This window comes from Quercus suber, unplaced genomic scaffold, assembly GCF_002906115.3.
Source record: "Quercus suber isolate HL8 unplaced genomic scaffold, Cork oak 2.0 scaffold_76, whole genome shotgun sequence".
Taxonomy (NCBI): Eukaryota; Viridiplantae; Streptophyta; class Magnoliopsida; order Fagales; family Fagaceae; genus Quercus; species Quercus suber.
Genome location: NW_027069541.1, coordinates 483,575 through 500,515, shown reverse-complemented (window position 1 = coordinate 500,515; position 16,941 = coordinate 483,575). Strand labels below are relative to the sequence as shown.

Genomic DNA, 16,941 nt, shown 5'->3' with positions numbered 1-16,941 from the left:
TTTTTTTTTTTTTTTTTTTGGTTAAAGGATACGATATTATTAACATATCATTGTAAACCAATATACATCGATGTCATTTAAATAATGTGTACATCACCATAACAAGGGATTCAAGGTCAATACCTTCTCGACAAATCACTTTTAGGTGGACTCATTTCTGAACTCCTTGCCCCAAACAATGTACTACTTGTTCCCATTTCCTGTCCAATTAATTTACCCAATGCCATTGTATGAGTTGTGGAACCCAACATCTCTGAGGCTATATCAACACTGCCCTCACAGCCCATCTTTGATCCTACAGCAGCTATATCTTTTGCATAAAAGCAAAAACCATGTTGTGCAATTGCAGATGTCATCTGTATTTGCTCATCACACCAGCTGAATGCATCTGATCCCTCAGAAGGGTCCAAAGATGGTTCCAATGAATCCTGCAAAAACACTTGACTATCATAATAAAATACACGTGAATAACAAAAGAATAGGGATTTTATATTTTTTTTAAAGGATACTTACACTTGCTACCATTTGGCAGTTAGATAGCAACAGGTCAGCTTCCGAGATTAGATTGCTCATACCATGAGCAAGTTTAATACTTTGAATTGCATCTTGTCGTTCCAAGACGATGTATTGCCTTAGATCAGTGCGACAGCCACGAAGCTTTATCCATGATTCTTGTACTAAATCAGTCACCATCAACGGCCTAGGCTTCTCTACAAATTTGGACCTTCTATCAAAATCCATGCGACTGCGCTCATCCATTACTTGTAGCCTCAACACTTTCATTTTGGGAATCTTCCACCTCCTCTCCGTGAAGGATTTCAGGATTTACATCACATTTATTTCTTAGCATATCTGAATGTTTCTGTAATCTAAGTAAAGGTTTATCACAATTCTCTGCTTCATCTGGGAACAGGGTCCGGATCCACTCATTGCTCACAGAAACTTCTAAGGAATCAGCAACATGACCACTTCTAGATAACAGCTCTGTTACATCACCTATCATAGTTTCAGGAACAAATGATGATTCTGGCACAAATGATACATCAAAAGATTTGCAAGTCTCATCAATTTGCATATCAGGTCTTTCTGAATGTTGATAACAAGTTTCTTTAAAATTCTCTGCTCCAGAGAGTAGCTTGTTGGTTAATGGGCTTAAAACAATTTTCCGTTAATGGACAAGAAAAGGGAAAGCTATTGTTGACTCCTTGGGATGGTTCATTGTTAGCATCTTTATCAAAAACTATAGGATATCCATTACTTAAAATCTCATCTTCAGAATCAGAAGACAGTGCTGCATCCAGTTTCCTTCGAACATTTCACCGAGAGAAAGCGACAGAACCGTTCCTGTTCAACATTGCTACCTTCTTGACCTCTATACTTTCTGTTTCATTATCATGTGTATCCAAACCTTTCTACATTTCCTTTTTGTCAAGTTCTTCCTCAACAACCTCCATTGAAGTAGAATTTTCTTCCATCATGGATAATGAATTGGTGATCTCCTTCTCAATTAGCTCAGATAACTGAGAAGGAAATTCCCAGGGAATAATCTTAGGTAGTTACTGAAGGCCAGCGTCAATATCAATGAACCATATGTTCTCTTCTCTTTTCTATCTGGACAGTCAAAAGGATTATGTTAAAATTATCTCTTCAACCTGGAACAAAAGGTTTGAAAATGCTAGAATTATAGTTACATGATTAAATTCACCTTTTCCTAACCGCCTAAGCTTTTGGTTTTGAGACAATCGGTAATTTATCATAAAATGAGGTGCATGCAAATAAAAATTTCAAGTAAAGGCTCCAATCCATGTGCTGAGCATGAACCTTAACATGTGAGAAAAAATTCATTCCTATCGGTAATTTCCCAAATTATCTTAAGGCATATATACATTCTCCAAATGAAATCTATTAAATTACCAATTGTCTCAAAAGCTTAAACTATTAGAAAATTGTGAATTTAATCACTTAACCATAATTCTAACACTCCCCTTCACTTGTGGGCTTATACTACCCCTTAATAAGTGGGGGCCCAACAAGTGAGAATTTAACATTTTAAATGGGAGGTAAAGTAAAGTCATTGATCAAACTCAGAATCTTCTGCTCTGATACCATGCTAAATTATCGATTGTTCTAAAAGCTTAAACTATTAGGAAATTGTGAATTTAATCACTTAACCATAATTCTAACAAAATCAGTACAAAATATATATAGAGTTGTCATAATTGTACTCAGCCAGAGTGAACAGAGATGCTTAATTCTTAATTAATTAAGCAATTTCTGTTAGCTTTAGCAACATCTGTAAAAACGTCTTGTCCACATGATTCCTTCATTATTTGTTGCACATTATACAAGTGACCAACACACGTAAGCTTCGTATTTACTAAAATTATTTTATAAATGCAGTCAATGATGACATGTGAGACCCCAAAATGCAGATGGTGTGCTGTATTTCACAGAATGATTGACTGCAATTCACTCAAATACTAGCTGCAACCTGCAAGGCTGCATATTGTATTCACTGAGAATCTAAAAGAGTTGTATTTGACTGATCAGGGAACCAATTCCCAAATCAAAAATGTGTAGACTTAATAGCAATAATGGCAATATAATAAAAGGAGTTGAGTAACAATAACAGCAACAAAAATGACACTGTAAACAATTATAGCATGCATATAGATGCTATGCAAGCATGCAAATGTATTGTGCAAAACACCTTTTCTAAATCTTCTACCTTAGCACCAGAACTGAAGATTCATAATGGTTTTCCGAATATCTCCATCACAAGACCCAACTAATCGCTCCATTAAATGAGGTTGGACATTGGCTCCTTCTGCAGCACAGACCTACAGTTGGAAAACAAAATAAACTGCAAGGAACACAAAAATCCACAATGGGAAAGCTGAGAGAAGAGGGAAAGGCACAGGAAGCACATACCATACATACATGGCAAAGCAGCTCTTTTAATGATGGCAATGTGAAACACACCTGTAGCCTTGCCAAACTGTCTGGCAGGACAGGGTTGTCACCTGCATTTTACCAGAATAAGAATAAAAACAAAGAAATTAAGTTAAAACCAACAATATTACAATCAATAATGAGACTCTCAATCAGCAAGTCCTCTTACTATTGCTGGTCAATATCATGGGTCCCTTTGCTGTTTTAGCAATTTGTTGTATAGCAGCAAGAAAGCCACGATCTTCAAGAAAAGTGATATCCACATCCTCAAAGAGAATCAAAGGCTTAACTTCACTTTGATTATGTGCAGTTCCATTCTCCTTGCAGACAAATTTTGCTGAGGCTCCAATGCCATCATGAGGAGCTTCCTCATCTGATAAGGGTATCACTTCTACCACCTCATTTTCAAACTCTTGTGATACTCTACCATTGGGCAGAGACTGGGGAGACTTCACAATATGATTGTTCTGTGACTCCACAGGATGTCCCAATGACCTGAAAAAATATATACCATATCATAATAGGATAGATAATCACAGTATTACTCAAGGAATAATGTTTAATTTATCATCATTTTGTTATAATTCATTAAAAACAACGGGCTACAACTGAAATATGTGCATGATATTACAAGATTCCTACTAGCAAGCAAGATTTTGCTTACATCATGGTCTTTTAAAGAGGATGCACTCATAAGCTGAAAAATAAGACAGTAAAATGTGGGAAAAAAAAAAAGTGTTCTAGAAACAAATTTGATACATTCTAAAGTATCATAGCACTACAAATGACTAATTCTCTCAATTCATCAAGTCAGGCATTTTGTAACAAGTACTTTTATGCAGAATGTTCCCCTTCTAAGTTTATGCTCATGACAGAACAAATCCTTCACGCTCTTCAATGATAACAAGTAATAATTTTAAAGCAGATTCCCATATTTAGTCATTTGAAGTGACAGAAAAATGGTCTATGGTCTATGGTCTAGTCATAGAAGAAAAAGAAAATTAAGAAGATGTAAATTACACTGACGCCTACAAGGAGGTATATTGAAATTAGACCACTATACCCAAATTTCAAGAAATGACACTCCACCCCAAAGTAATTCAAAAGGGCAATTATTTTGATCATTTAGGGGAATAAGTCTAATTTCACTATGCCTCAAGGGTGTCAATGCAATTTACCTAAAAAATGTGCAATTATCTTTAGCATTCCAAGAATAAATTGTAAATAGATTCCCATATTTAGTCATTTAAAGTAAAATGGAAGGATGATTTTTAGTTGCAGAAGAGGGAATTTTTTTAATGTGTGTGTATTGTATGTATATGTTCAATTATCATTAGCACTCCAAGATTAAATTATTTTTAAAAAAAAAATGTAATTTGTATTTTTAGTCCCTCAAATATGGGGTCAGTTTGATTTTGGTCCCTCAATTTTAGAACGTTCAATTTTTTCCTTCAAATTTTTAAAAGTAACAATTTAGTCCATACATTTATTTTTCTGTTTAAGGGACTAAAATCGAACCGAGCCTATATCTAAAAAACCAACCTCAGGAACTAAAATAAAACCAACCCCATATTTTATGGGACCAAAAATGCAAGTAATAAATGGACAGAAAATAGACAAAGGGACTAAATTATTACATTTTAAATTTTGAAGGACCAAAATCGAACCTATATTTGAGGGACTAAAAATGCAATTTACCCTGTAAATATTTACAACCCCAACAAGTGGAAGTCATAAATAAATCATATAGTGATGATCTGGAAAATTTATCCCATTCTTAAGTGCATCTAAAAAGTGGCTGAAAAGAATTTTCTGAAGCCATATTCCCACAAGTGCTAGTCCTGCTTTATCATACATTTATATTATTTTGAGGCCCCGTTTCCCTTTTTCTCCCCATTTTTAATTTTCTACTGCACCCTCTACGTTGTCATCATTAATGAATTATTTATCTCATGTTAAATGCAATACACAACAAACACATGAGACAATGAAACATAGAAGAAAGTGTCACAGGAAATAAAAAAGACTGCACAGTTGGAAAGTATAGTCAGATACAATTACCCAGCACAATAAAGCTGAGAAATTAAAAACGCAGCCACTAGTGCTAACTGCTAAAGATAAATTGACAAACCTTTTGACCCAACGTGATTCTAGAGCCTCCTCAAACCTCTGCTTCACTAGAGCTCCACTGCGACAGTCTGATGCACTTAGCTAACAAAGCAACAGATAAGACACATTTAACTTTCACTTGAAAGGCTATTTCCATAATGTTAAACTATTCAAAAAGTTATTGAATTGACTTTTAACAGTAAGTTAAAATGGTTCAAATCGTTGATAGCAGTGGTGGGATATATCCCTAACTATATCAAACAGCAACGAAGAAGACAATTCTGCTTTCTGTCTGTAGCAGACTTGTTGCTGAAGTTCAGGTAATAAGAAGAATCAATAAATAGATCAGAAGTAAAAGCAAAACTGCTACTTTTGCTGTCCTTGGGAATAAGGCAAAACAAACTATTTCTCATAGCACTGCTGTAGTGAATAGAAACACTTCTACTGATAAACACAATAACTCCAAAATGACTAACTGAAATTTTTCATTCATACACAACAATCAGGGGGGTAGTCAGTTATTTAGAGAGGAAACTAGAGCTTAAATTTATTGCAAGCTTTGCCCACAGTTTCTGCAACCTACCAACACCATGTTGATATTTTTTCAAGAATCTAAAGATGATGTCTGAAAATCCCAAACCAAAAAGGATTTGTTGAGTTTAACCGTTAAAAAGCAGTTTCAACCAATCCTATAATTAATTGATTCAAGTAATAAGTAATAACTTGTAGCCAATCTCTGAATCCAACCAACCCAACTGTTTCTAACCAAGTCATGTGAAACCAGCCTATTAACTTAATAAGTGCTTCGGTCTGGCATTGGTTAGGATATATTCAACCCAACTTCAGGCTGGTGTCAAAATCCACCCCAAGACTGACCAACACAAAATGTGCAGAATCCAAAATATCGTACAGTGCACCACAACATGCATTAGGCCATACCCAGTGCACAAAATCCCACTTTTGTGGATATGGGAGAGGTGGTAGGCGGCCTCCCCACTCCTTTTGTTTTTTTGGGAGAGGCTGATTCCCATTCTTCTATCGCTTCAATGGAAGGCACTTGCCCTCACACTACAACATGCATAGTATAGTGAAAATCATTAGAACAGATAATAATGTATGAGTTTCTTTTTTTATTATGAGTGAAACTAAATGAAAACAGGGGAACTTGAGTACATTAGAAGGATCAAAAAAGAAAAAGGAAAAAGGAAATGCATCCCAGCTTATGTCATATCAATGGCTATATTAATTTTTAACCATGCATCCCAGCATCTTGAGCTTCCTATTCATGATTATATGCATATTAGGATACGTAAAATCAATCAGTGAAACCATAAAATTTGGAATAGTCAATACAGTTCAACAACAAAATTGTGCAATTTCAGGTGATACCTCCAAAATCTCAAACCCTTGCTCTTGCGCACAAGCATAGATAGCTGCAGATTTCCCACACTGCAACACAAGAAACAAACCTTTTTTAACTGCCAATATAAACCAAAAGCATTTGCTATGAAAACATTGAGTTTGAGAACATTTATGCCATATGGAAAATAAACGAATAAGTTTCAAGTTTCATTAACAGATTTCACTTGACAATGAAGGAACTCAAACATATTACCCCAACATAAACCTCTGATTTATAATATGAGGTTTCCTATTGTTTTAAATCTTAGATATAACCATGGTGCTTAGTTTACTTGAACAATTTGATAGAACATTCTACTCTGATACAAACACACTGATCGTTAAGGCCTGGCTTCCTTGAATAAGTCATAAACTTCCTTCAATCTGTTCAATTCTCTTCTTCTTTGGCATCGGTGGCTCACTTTTTTTCTTCATAGATTTTGAATTTTCTGTTGAAGAAGGGGGTTCCTTTTTCCTTTTACGTATTTTTGAGAGAAGCAGAGGTTCTTTACGTTCTGTGTTCATGGGCAAAGGAGAATGTTATCTATGATGGAAGTCTTTATTTCCTTTGAGCCCCCTGGACACTTTGCACGAACTGTTAGAGATGGAGAGAAGGTTTTTATACTACAATTGGGCTCCAATGCACATAGCTCTTTTCTTATGATGCCAGAAATTCTTCATGGCCGTCAGAAAGGCTTCATAATTGTTCCAGAAGGAAAATTGGGTAGTGGCTGGAGAGGATTCAGTTTGCACTTAGCTCCTGGGACTCTTGCCATCAATCTGCCTCCAAAGCTTTTACCTGGGTCTGATTTTAAATAATCCAAATCTTTTGCAGCAGCGGCGTCGCAAGGCCGACGAAGTGAACCCAAAACTCGAAGTCAGGTAACGGTGGTGAATGCTCTGACCCAGGATCCCCATGACGTGGTAAATCCTGCGCATTTAATGTTGGCTTCTTGTAAGTCTAACTTAGCCGACCCGGGTGCTCAGACCCGGGATTCTCGTGAGAGCAGTCTTGGGAAGGAGAATGCTCTGGTAGGGGCGAAGATCTCGTCTGTCTTTTCAGAAGATATTGAGACAGGGGTGCAACTGGATCTTTATATCAAGTTGGAACGTGGGGCTCATGGTAAGTGGAGTATCAGCTGGTCCATCGTGTCTGAGGTGGACCCTTTGGTTGACCAAGCCTCTAACCCAAAGCCCTTTGTTTCTTTTAAGCCCAATATTATCCCTTCGGTTGACCATAATCCTTTCCCAAAGCCCAGTGGCCTTGAGGTGAACACTTCAGTTAACCAAGCCTCTGACCCAAAGCCCTCTAACCAAGCCTCTGACCCAAAGCCCATCATTGCTTTTAAGCCCAATATTAACCTTTCAGTTGGCCAAAATTCAAACCCAAAGCCCAATGGCCGTTTTAAGCTCAAACATAAACCTGTTTTTAAATGGAAACCCAAACACTCCCAGCCCTCTTTGACTCATTATCTGACCCACTCACACACTTTATCCTGCTTGCCTGTCACTCCTACCCAGATTACCTCATTGGCATCATCTTTAGCTAATATCGCTAAAGAGCCATCGCTGACCCACTTTGAATCGTTAAGCACCGAGACAATTCCCTCAGTGCTCGTCAACCTTGATGCCTCCGTGAATGAATCTAAGTGCTCCAATGTGGAACCGACTTGCTCCAAGACAATACCCTCAGTGCTCGACAACTCAGTGGCCTCCATGACTGAGTCTATGAGCTCCGATGCTTCCGTGGATGAGTCCCTATGCTCCGATGATGAGGCAGCCTTGCATCGTGACATTCAACGAATCATCCATGAGCACACAGATAACGTCATCAAGAAATGGGGGAATTCTGAGCAATGGGTTCTTAAATTATGTGATGGGAAGAGGGTGGCTGTCCTGATCCAAATTACTTTATCTCTGGGAGATGTCGTTTTTGGAGTGGATGACTCAGACCAGTGGCCGACGGTACCAAGTGTGTCAGTGGAATGTAAGGAGCTAAATCAAAAGTTGGATAAAGGGGCTGAAGTTACTATGGAGGATTGGGTTTCAAATTTTTGCCCCGAGGATGCTTCTCAATTTTCTGATTCTTCGCCACCTCTTAATGTCGAACCACTGGCTATCTCTTTGCCTATGGGCGTCATGGATATTTCTGAAGGGTCAGCAACTCAGAATAAGGAGAATTTGCTGGGTAAGGACAACTTCTCAGAATGGTTTCAGGAAAAGTTCAGTGGCTTTGATGATTTTCTTGGGACATCCCTCAAAGGTTTAGAAGAGCCAGCAACCAAATTCCTGTTGGCTGTAGAAGCTGAGTTACAGAAGAGGGCCATTAAGGAACAAACTGAAAAAGCCCTGAAGAGCTCACGCAGGAAAGGAATAAGGGAATTGCGGGGTTTATTTAGCTTTGTCAATTATGGTCCAACTTCTCCAAGACACATTGGTAATGGTAAGGACAGGGCTCTACTTACTCTCCAATTAATTTGAAAATTTTATCTTGGAATGTTAGAGGGTTGAACGAGAAGAAAAAACAGCTTAGGGTTTGTAATTTTCTACGTTCTTGGAGGGCAGATATTGTTTGTTTGCAAGAGACAAAGTTGGAATGGGTTACAAGAGCAATTGTTAGAAGTATTTGGAGTTGTCCTTACATAGATTGGCTTTATTTGGGTTCTGAGGGTGCTTCTGGTGGTATTTTACTCATGTGGGATAGAAGGGTGGTTGAAAAGATAGAGGAAGCAGTGGGGTTTTATTCGATTTCATGTAGGTTCAAAAACGTCAATGACCAATTTGAGTGGGCTTTCTCAGGTATCTATGGTCCAAATTTGAACAAGAATCGTCAATTCTTGTGGGAAGAATTGGCAGGCTTGAACAGTTAGTGGAATTTGCCTTGGTGCTTGGGAGGAGACTTTAAAGTCATCCGCTTTCCTTCGGAGAGGTTAGGGGCAGGAAGATTTACTCACTGCATATATGATTTTTCGGATTTTATATATCATCATGGGCTTATGGACAATCCTCTAGAGGGAGGCTTATACACTTGGTCTAACTCCACCTCAACCTCTAGAATTGACCGGTTTCTACTCTCTCTAGACTTGGCAGACTATCTCTCTCATTTCTCCCAAAAAGGCTTCCTAGAGTGTTATCCGATCACTTCCTAATTCTTTTGGAGAGTGGGAGTCATCGCAAAAGGCGTATTCCTTTTCGTTTTGAGAACATGTGGTTGAAGGCGGAGGGGTTTTTAGATAAGGTGAAGGCTTGGTGGGAAAATTACCATTTTCAAGGGACACCTAGTTTCATTCTAGCCAAGAAGTTGACTGCCCTAAAAGCGGATCTAAAGAAGTGGAACGAAACAGATTTTGGCAATATCACAGCCAAGAAACAGCATTTTATGGAGAAAGTTGAATGCTCTAGATGTAAAAGAGGACTTTCAACCTTTAACTGAGGAGGAGAAATTGGAAAAAGCAACTTTTCGTGCCGATCTTGAAAAGGCAGCCTTATTAGAGGAGACCAGCTGGAGACAAAAGTCCAGAATGCTGTTTTTAAAGGAGGGCGACTCCAATACAAGGTTTTTTCATAGGATGGCTAATTCTAATAGAAGGAATAATTGTATTGAAAATCTTATGATTGATGGGGCCTTGTCTTCCAATTAGGATAGGATTTCTGACCATATTGTTCATTTCTATATGAACCTATACTCTGAGCAGCAAGAGAAGCATCCTTTACAGGATGTTTTGGATTTTCCATGGATTTCTGGGGATAATGTGGACTGGTTAGAGAGACCTTTCGAAGAAACTGAGATTTTTGAAGTCATCAAGGAGTTTAATGGGGACAAATCTCCTGGGCCTGACGGTTTTTCGATGGCTTTCTTTCAAGCCTACTGGGGGATTCTCAAATCAGACATCATGGTTGTGTTCACCATTTCCATGATACTGGTTAGTTTGAAAAAAGCTTGAATGCAACCTTCATTGCTCTCCTTCCAAAAAAAGCTACTGTAATGGAGGTAAAAGACTTTCGGCCTATCAGTCTTGTTGGGGGGGTTTATAAAATTCTTGCTAAAGTTTGGTGTCTCGTCTTCGCATGGTTTTAGGAGAGATCAACTCAGCTCCCCAGAACGTCTTGTTCTAAATAGGCAGATTCTTGATTTCGTTCTTATTGCTAATGAATGCCTTGATAGTAGATTGAAGTCTGGTCAGCCAGGATTGTTATGTAAATTGGATATTGAAAAAGCTTTTGATCACGTGAACTAGGGACTTCTTTCTAACTTGCTTGAGCTTGCGGTTTTTCTAATAAGTGAAGGCAATGGATTTCTTTTTTTATATCAACGGTTCGCTTTTCCATCCTCATTAATAGTACTACCATGGGTTTTTTGGAAGTTCTAAGGGGTTGCGCAAGGTGATCCTTTTCCCCCTTATTATTTGTGCTGATTATGGAAGCAGCCGATAGAATGTTGGATAAGGCTATCCGTGAGGGTCTTTGTCAGGCTTTAGTGTAGGTGCTTCCTCTAGAAGATCTTTGATGATTTCCCATCTTCTTTTCGCTGATGATACTCTGATTTTTTGTGATGCTAATATTGATCAAATTATGATTCTCGCGTGGTGCTCATTTGGTGTGAGGCTGTGTCTGGTCTGAAGGTAAATTTGGGTAAGTCTGAGCTAGTGGCTATGGGGGCTGTTCATAACATGGATCTTTTGGTGGCTATTTTAGGCTGCAAGCAAGGTTCTCTCCCAATGAAATACTTGGGTCTTCCTTTGGGTGCAAAATTTAAGGACAAGTCTATTTGGAATCCAATTCTAAAGAAGATGGAAAGAAAATTAGCAGGTTGGAAAAAATTATATCTTTCCAAGGGAGGTAGAGTCACTTTGATTAAAAGCACTCTCTCTAATCTTCCTACTTATTTTCTTTCCTTATTCCATATTCCTGCTTCTGTGGCCAACCGTATTGCTAGACTTCAGAGAGACTTTCTGTGGGGTGGCCTAGAGACGAGCCCAAATTTCATTTGGTTAATTGGTCTACAGTATGTACCCCGTTCTCTTCAGGTGGGCTGGGGATTAGAAACCTGAGAACCTTCAATGTAGCTTTATTAGGGAAGTGGTTATGGAGATTTGGGCAAGAAAGGGATGCTCTTTGGCGTCAAGTGATAGAGGTGAAGTATGGTTATGATTGGAGCGGTTGGTGTTCTAGCTCTTTCTCTGGTCCTTATGGAGTTAGTTTGTGGAAAAATATTAGAAGAGGGTGGCACTCCTTATCTCGGTATATTCTGTATGAAATTGGAGATGGATCAAAAGTGCAGTTTTGGCTTGATCGTTGGTGTGGATCTTCTCCCCTCGCAGATCGTTATCCTGATTTATATAGGATTTATTGCAACAAAAAGTAGGTCTATGAGGCAATGGGTCTCTAGGCTTCATTTTAGGGAGGTGCTACCGTATTGTCAGAGTTTCAACATTGCACCCTATATAGGGTGAAGATACTCCACATGAATTTTTAGATGATTCTTCATTGAGGCTCTGCGACTGGGAACGTGGTGTCAAGCGGCATTACATGGGCAGGTCGTCGTGTATCAGACCGTAGCGAATGTGTCCCAGGAACGCTGTTCAGGTTAGTGGAGTTAATCATCAATTCCAATTTTATTGCACCCCATACTAAGAGGGGGTCCGCGGGAGGATAAGAGATGTGTGGCTGCCTTGTAAGAGAAAGGGATTCATGATCAGTGCTTCTACCATCTTCTAGTTGGCCATAGTAAGCAGTTTTCCTTTGGAAAAGCATTTGGAAGCAAAAGATCCCCTCTAGAGTGGCTTTCTTTGTATGGACAACAGCCTTAGGGAAATGTCTGACTATTGACAACTTAAGGAAAAGAAAGGTTTGATTTTGGACTGGTGTTTCATGTGCAAGTGTAATAGTGAAACTATTGACCATCTTTTCCTTCATTGCCTGGTTGCTTTGGAGTTGTGGGATATGGTTTTTGGGTTATTTGGAGTTTGTTGGGTTATGCCTTTCTCTTTGTTGGGCATTTGGCATGCTGGCAAGGTCATTTTGGTCACCATCGTAATGGAGATCTATGGATGGTTGTTCCTCATGTTTGATGTGGTTATTTGGAAGGAGAGAAATAGTAGGTGTTTTGAAGACAAGGAGCGTTTCATGCCTGATCTCAACTTCTTTTTTTTAGAACCTTACTTGATTGGTTTTCTGTGTGGAGAAACCATCCTTTTTCTTCTATTTTGGATTTTCTTGATTTTTGTAATGTTCGTTTTTGATTTGTTCACCCCTGTATACTCCCTGTGTACTTCGGTGTTCCTCTCTTTTATTTCAATGAATCTTATTACTTATCAAAAAAAAAAATAAAGCAAACAAAAACTGATGAGAAAAGGCCAACAAAGAGTCAAACCTAACAGTAAAGTATATTGGCACAAGCATTGTACAAAACCTCTTATTTGTGGGATAAGATCCCCTCCCATTGAATCCTCCAATTTCCTCCTATTTTTATTTAGGTGTAAGACATGTAGCATTTAAAAATCAAATAAATGCTGCGTGTATCAATCTAGGCAAAAATTGGAAGGAATTGGAGGATTGCATTGGAGGAGATCCTTTCCCCATAGGCAGGATAGTGCACACTAACTTAATTACCAAAGTTTGATTTTCTACTCAACTACATGCACCTCCAAGGAAAATCGGTTAGAAATTCTAGAATAGATTTCCTTCCAATGATTCCTAAAAAGAAGAAANATAGTTAATGGTAACTTTGGACTTGTCAAGAGTTGACAGAAAAGCCCAAGGCCCATTGGAGCTAGTGTCTTATTGGTCCCTTTTGGTCCCACTCCAAGCCACACACTTAAGCCCAATTGGTAAGGCCCAAAAGGCTAGCCCGATTAGATAATTGGTTAGATACAAAAGGGAAAAACGTACAGAAACATATATGACAAGAAAACATCATTGAAAAGTGGTGTATAAGAGTGTAAGTCACTTTTTGGTCATCCCTTTGTTACCAATCGAGAGACCACACATCTTGGGCATTAGTGGAATTGGAGTGAAGATTAAAAGTAGTCCCAAGTGCTTCAATCTTCAGTTTTTTGAAATTCATCGCTTCAAGGTACACTCTCTTGTTCTCTAATTCTGAAATTTACTTTGTGCATGTTATCAATATCGAATGAAGTAGATCCGTTTTAAAACTTATTTTCCGCTGCATTTATCTTTATAACCTTCAAATACTATGTCCATAGGATATGATAAATTTTATTTTCCACTAGATGTCAACCCAGCCTCCACCTTTATCTGGACCTAGTATAGGTAGACACCATTTTTTAGAATCAAAAAGTAAACTAAACTAGGAAAGAAAATAGGATTACCAATATATGAACCTCAAACAAGGAAAAAGTGTTATTAGTCTTCAAAGCAATATTCCTAAGAGAATTTACCGAAAGATGGCCAAAATCACCATCATTTTGAATGCGTGTTGAGATATGATAAAGGAAATAAGGTTCTTCAAGCAAGTAATAACAACACCACAACTTCAAGTACAGAAACAATCCAAACTTAAATTAAAACAAACAGAAGGTGCAGTTAAAAAATATATATTTTTGGATATACCCCAACTGGTCCTGTAACTAGGAGAACGTTCTTTAGACCAGGCTCTTCATCTATGTCTTCTGAATCAGAACACCTATAATCATCATCTTGCATGTCACATTGATCACCATCAGTTCGAACTTTGCTGATTTGGAAACCTCTTTCATGCCACATATGTAGCCAATCACTCAAAAACTTGACAGATTCATCATTACCACATACCTGCAGGACACCAGAATAACAGAATTATGAAAAGTAAAGGTACATCATCTCCAATGAGAAACAGGACAAAGGGGAAAAGCTGTCAGTCTACTTAGGTAAATAAATAATTGAAACACACAACATCAATGCAAAGAAGAGACTGATACAACATATCTGACCTCAGTAGCCTTTTTTGGTTTGTACTTGTATGTCCATATGCTATTCTCAAGCTGATTATCAGGACGTGCATAGTATAACATCATACTGCAATATCATCATACTGCAATATCAGCATAAATGAAAGAGATATCAATATCTAGTATTCCAACTGAGAATCATGCATAAGAGCATTCATATCAGTCTGTGTATAAGTGTGTATAATAGAAAAAATGCTCAAATTTATACATTTTTGTTCAAAAACAGCCCATATCAGTCCGTTTAAAATCTTGCAAACTCTTCTAAAATTATCCACGAGCTACAGTACCCGTGTAAATTTACACGGGCACTGTAGCATGTGTATATTATTTTTTAATAGTTTTTTTTCTCTCTCCCCCGTACTGTAGCATGAGTTTGCCTGACACTGTATCACTGTAGCATTGTAGCATTGGGTTAAAGAAATGAATATTTTATTTGAATAAATGTGTATAATAGACAAACTGATGTGGATGTTTTATAAAAATAGGTGTGTAAAATAGAAAAAGTAAGTTTTAAACTTGTAAAATGGAAAATTTTTCCATGGACTGATGTGGATGCTCTAAATGATTTAAAAACTAGTGGTAAGTTTCACAAACAGTATAGTTATAACTCGGTGAAAGAAAGGGAGATGGGAAAAGTGGCAGAAATGCTTGTCTGATATTATACACAAAAATAATTGAATTGGGAACGAAGTATGATTAACTTTTTTTTTTATTTAGAAGTAACTAAGTATGATTAACTTATGTGATGGCTTGACAAATGCATCCATGTTTGATATTTCAACAAAATTGTTCACCACCAAGACAGTGTAGGTCCAAAGACACCAAGACAGTGTAGGTCCAAAGATGGTTAAAGAAAAAAAAAATTGCAATCATGTCATGTATTCATGTTGTAATTTTCTACAATGATATGACTTCATCAAGGATGTGTTATTCAAAATTGCACCAGTACAAGAGCTTATATAAATTTAACAGGACACTTGCTTCCATATCACCATGTACAAAGGCTAATAACAGTTACCTACAAACATTTTTAAAGATAGCACAATGGTGCTAATATTTTTGGCAGTTTCAGAGGTTCCTTCAGCTTTTAGCTTTGGCAGAAAATATTTATAAAAGGCCATTTTAATAAGGAGTAGTTAGTGCAAAGACAGCAATTTAAGGAAAAGTTGAACCAAGAAGGTGAGAATTGACACTAAAGTTTACATATACAGTAAGGGAAGAAGGAAGAATAAAATCCTCAAAGACAACCAAATGACAACCAAAAGAAGGAAGAATAAGTAGTAGTTGTAGACTACAACTACTACTTATTAGTTTCTGATGGCGATGGGTACGGGTTACTTGTTGAAAATTTGAAGTTTTAATCTGTAATTATGAGAATTTAATTCAAACATCCCGTAGCTTTTACTGGTGGAACCGGTACCCAGTGACTTTATCATTGCCCTACAATATTTTTCACATTTATTCCCTCCCCCTCGCGCACGCGGGGTTACGAAACTTTTTACCACAAAATTTAAGTACAGGATTTTTGTGACTTTTTTTTCTCACAGAATATTAGTGTATTTTTTGTTAAATAGTTACATGGCAAGACATTCCAAGCCTAACTCTTAGAAAGTGTATGAAACAAACCCAATAAGATGACCACCAAACTGTGCAGGTTCGCTAACTTTGTTTGGACCATTGGCCATCTGTTTCAAGGCATCCGTGCCTTGCTGAGCTCTTGTACCAGTTGGAAGGTCAATCATGTGAATCGGGATTATAACAGAGTTGCTCATGAGTTAGCTCATTTGGCTAGGCGAAGTGAAGACACGCAGGTGTGGAGAGGAGTTCTCCCTAGGGTAGTGCAGGATATTGTTCAAGCTGATTGTACTAATTAGCTCCTGTTGTTTCTTCTCTGCGAGCTCTGTTGTTTTCCTTTTCTCTACTTGTCTATTTGTAATGGCAAGCTTTGTATCAAAAAAAAAAAAAAAACTTCGCTTGGAGAGAAAACTAATAATGAAGTATAATATCCTTTTATTTCATTGAAAGGATTTGCCATAATAAAATATACAATAAATTACATTGCACTGTCTCCTGGTTACGAATATGAAAATTATTAGACTTTAATTCTTATTTGCATTATAAATTAAATAAATAATATGAAAATTGCATGGATAAAGTTGGTCTATAAATAGTAATCTATAAGATCAAATATTAAATTATGAAGTGGGAAAGTGTTTAGGGCATATATCTGACATGCATAGTTGATTTTTCCAAATCAGGGTCAAAGGATAGTTGGGATAGTGAGCATCTCCTTTCTTCGAATGTCTTTTAAAATCTCCCTCTTGCTCCATAGAAATTTGGGCAAGCTAATGGGTTATTGTTGGTTGATCGATCGTTGAAGGCTAGGGGTTGGTTTGAGGATCCCACCAACTTGGGTTTGTGTTTATGAGATTAGTAGGTGGTTGATCATTATTTCGAGGTGTTTCTAGGGTATTTGAAGCAAAAAAATTTATGGCTTTTGAGAGGAGAGGCTACAACTAACACAAATGAT

General features: G+C 37.6%; 1 protein-coding gene across 1 annotated transcript in view; it reads right to left on the bottom strand.

Annotated features, from left to right (window-relative positions):
* Positions 1-31: 31 nt before the first annotated feature.
* Positions 32-16,941, bottom strand: part of LOC136061338 (uncharacterized) — a 19,788-nt gene continuing 2,878 nt past the window's right edge. The window contains exons 3-12 of the mRNA XM_065773551.1: positions 15,404-15,429; positions 14,394-14,478; positions 14,035-14,235; positions 6,451-6,510; positions 5,084-5,163; positions 3,122-3,447; positions 2,932-3,023; positions 2,729-2,840; positions 514-1,611; positions 32-428 (exon numbers count right to left, since the gene is read on the bottom strand). Coding sequence (XP_065629623.1) covers positions 2,730-2,840; positions 2,932-3,023; positions 3,122-3,447; positions 5,084-5,163; positions 6,451-6,510; positions 14,035-14,235; positions 14,394-14,478; positions 15,404-15,429 — 981 coding nt within the window. The 3' untranslated portion in view covers positions 32-428; positions 514-1,611; position 2,729. The remainder of the gene's footprint in view (positions 429-513; positions 1,612-2,728; positions 2,841-2,931; positions 3,024-3,121; positions 3,448-5,083; positions 5,164-6,450; positions 6,511-14,034; positions 14,236-14,393; positions 14,479-15,403; positions 15,430-16,941) is intronic.